Raw genomic sequence first — 3110 nt, 5'->3', positions numbered from 1 at the left:
TAACCATAGATGAGTTAATTCATTTTCATCCATTTACTGTGTAAGACTCTGCTAGTTGCTCTCCTTCTAGAAGCTCATTTGGTATAAAGTGACTTAGAAGGTACGTGGAAAACTTGTCTTTGTCATTTGACACAAATATTCTTGTTTTATATTTTTATATTTAAACATCTCATCAAATGATCACATCTTGATTTCTCTTAGTTATACCAATCTATACGGTTCCTTTTGCGTATAAAACTTTATACCTAATATTTTTTTCTTCATCACAGATGTAACTTTAGCGTATAAACCTTTATACCTAATATCTTTTTGTTCATCACAAATGTAAGATTTACCTCAAAACTCCTAACATAGGCCTTATCTGACTCATTATAAAACAAATATTGATCGTTTCGTCCATCAAAAGCTCACAACATCGAACCTAATATCATTTTCATACATGGCCGATGTAAGATTCGGCTAAAACTCCCTCGAAGACCACTTGCTCAAAACAAGTTGTGATTTATATGATCTTATTGATTAGCTAGGCTATTCGTCGGGTCCTGCCATTTGGCCGATAACATGTTCTCACAGTTTATAGCGAACCACTGCTCGTCTGTCTGGTCCACACTAAGTTCCAAGTTCGCACAAACGACCAAAGATGTTCTATACATTACTAAAAACAACTTTGCAAATGTATGAATTACACTAATTAATCATTCTCAATCTCACCTCACTACATATATATATCATACATACATGATGCATTCTACTAACACAAAAGGTTACTCGCAAATTAAAAAAGTTGCTTCTAACCTCAAGATTTTCAATCTTATTTGGGTCGTATGAGCACATAATCTACACAAAGTCCACCTTTAGTATGCGTACAATCGATTTGTGTCATCGAAAACTTGACTTTCATCGGTACCTTTGAATCCTCAACAACAAAGTCACCAGCTTGATAAAGATTCCACTTTCCAAGATTGGTCAAATAGCATTGAGTAATCGCCTTTTGACCATCTGAAGTTGAAAGCTGGAATTTCACGGGCTTTATATCCCAGCCATGAATGTGGTCCGGGTTGCAGACCCGCCGCCCAAACCGCCTGCCCGACCTCCCGAGTTGTAGGCGGAAGTAGAGGGTGTAGGTCCCACACGGAAAAGGGAACTCAACCTCACCATCGACTTCAAACCACCAAATTTGTTGAAGATAAGCCACTGAACGGAATCTGCATAACAAAAACCAAGTCATATATGTATATTATATGTGTATGTATAGTGAGACGTTCTTTTCAGAACCAATGATATGTTGAGAAACTATAAGAACCACATAAAGCTTTGTACTATATATTATACAAATTTACTAAAATTATAGTGAACCTATACGTGTGTAGATGTTATGCCATATAAATACACACAAATATACATATAGAATTAGAGTTTCACCTTGATTCCTCTGTAGAAATCCAATTCCAGTATCTCCGATCATCAATTCCGGTTATTGCTAAACCACTCGAAGATATCAAAACACAAGCTTTTCCTGTGACTTTATCCAACCAAACTTTCTGCAATATTAAAATTCCAAAATCCTATCAACAAACTTCATCAAAAACACAAGAATCACAACATCCGGTCTTCCGATAACTACCAAACTCAATTCAGTATCAAACCGAAACCCACGTCATCATTATTACAGTTTAAAATAGTAATCATCAGTTTAGAGTGCATATTTGAAACAAATTAAAACCCAATTTACAACCCTAATTAAAAATCAATAGGGGTGCAAACTGCAAACGACGTGCTACTCGAGATCGGCTCGTTAAAAAGCTCGATCGGGCCCAGCTTAAACGAGCCCGAGCTTCACTTAAGCCTAAACTAGCTTGTCATTTATATAATTTATTTTAATATATATTTTAATGTCATATATAAAGTTAATGGGAAATAATATATACAAACTAATTAATAAATAGTAAACAAGGTGAGCCAACAAGCCAAGCTCGAGCTTTATTTCTAAAGCTTGAAACGAACCGATCTCGTTTGCACCCTTACCAATCAACAAAGAAATTCAATTAATACTAAATCAAGAGCATAATCAAACCTTGGTGCCACCATCAATGGGATTAAGTGCACTCAGCCTCGCATAAACTTCCTTCTTACAAACCTTGGAGCAAAACCCTTTATCATCAAACACTCTCGACACTATCAAACCATAGTTACTTGGCAGCTTCGATTCCCAAACAAATTCAGCCGTGGATGCACGACGGAAAGCACGATTGAGAGACGCGAGTCTACAGATCTCCTGTGGGTTCAAGTACACCAGAACAGAGCCCACCACACTCTCCGGCAAGTCTCCCAGACTGGATTCCGGCGGTGCTGCCGGAACAGAGGTGGTGCTGCTGCACATGAGGAGAAAAGATGATAGCCCAGATCCCATAGACTGAAACCCAGTTGATGGGTTCTGGAATTGGATTGAAATTTGGAGGAATCTCGGATTTGTCGAACAGAGGAACAAAGAACTAAAGAAAGTGGTTTTATTTAATTACCTTAATTTACGGATTGAGGTTTTTTATATTGGAAGAAACTACGAGTTTAGTACTTGAAGTATTTTATAGTTTGAATAACTCACTATCAATGTTTTCATCGTTAACCGGTTTACTGAATGTACAAGTCTGACCATCTTTTCTTAACCGAACTCATGTTGTCTTTAGAGTTTGATTTGGGCGTTCTCCTAGTAAACCATACCGTCGGCTACCATTTGACAATAAACATATTCAGATACCTCACATGTGGCTTAGTGATAGGGAGGTTTGAGTTCTCCAAGAGAGACCTAAGTTCGATCTCCACTTATGTCACTTTGGGTGGATATTGATAATGAATGATTTGAGCTAGGTCTTGAGATTTTGTCAGTTCAAATCCCGAGCCCATCCGGATTTTTGTCCCATCATGTGTTATGCTAGATAGTGCTGCTCTAGTGGCGGCATGACTGTCAAGTGGCAGCATGAGATATGGTTTCCCGAGGGAGCGTCAAAGGAAAAAAATCACAAGCCAGCATGAGTCCGGTTAAAACAACATAGTTTGATCAGAGTGGGGCGACGATGGACTCCATATTAGAGATATGGTGGCTTAAACACAAC

The 3110-nt window shown here is 38.0% G+C and overlaps 1 protein-coding gene across 1 annotated transcript; it reads right to left on the bottom strand.

Moving 5' to 3' along the window:
- Nucleotides 1-666: 666 nt before the first annotated feature.
- Nucleotides 667-2480, bottom strand: LOC143529932 (F-box protein PP2-A13-like). Its single transcript, XM_077025611.1, has 3 exons — nt 2075-2480; nt 1423-1541; nt 667-1205 (listed from the first exon to the last, which is right to left on the bottom strand). The coding sequence occupies exons 1-3, from the start codon at nt 2408-2410 to the stop codon at nt 812-814; spliced, it is 849 nt and encodes a 282-aa protein (XP_076881726.1). The 5' UTR covers nt 2411-2480; the 3' UTR covers nt 667-811.
- Between the last annotated feature and the right edge of the window lie 630 nt (nt 2481-3110).

Source organism: Bidens hawaiensis, unplaced genomic scaffold (assembly GCF_021521415.1).
Source record: "Bidens hawaiensis isolate Kalapana, Puna unplaced genomic scaffold, B.hawaiensis_p1.1 tig00000636_1, whole genome shotgun sequence".
Classification (NCBI taxonomy): domain Eukaryota; kingdom Viridiplantae; phylum Streptophyta; class Magnoliopsida; order Asterales; family Asteraceae; genus Bidens; species Bidens hawaiensis.
Note: the sequence above shows the minus strand (reverse complement) of the source record. Positions and strands in the feature narration are given on the sequence as shown.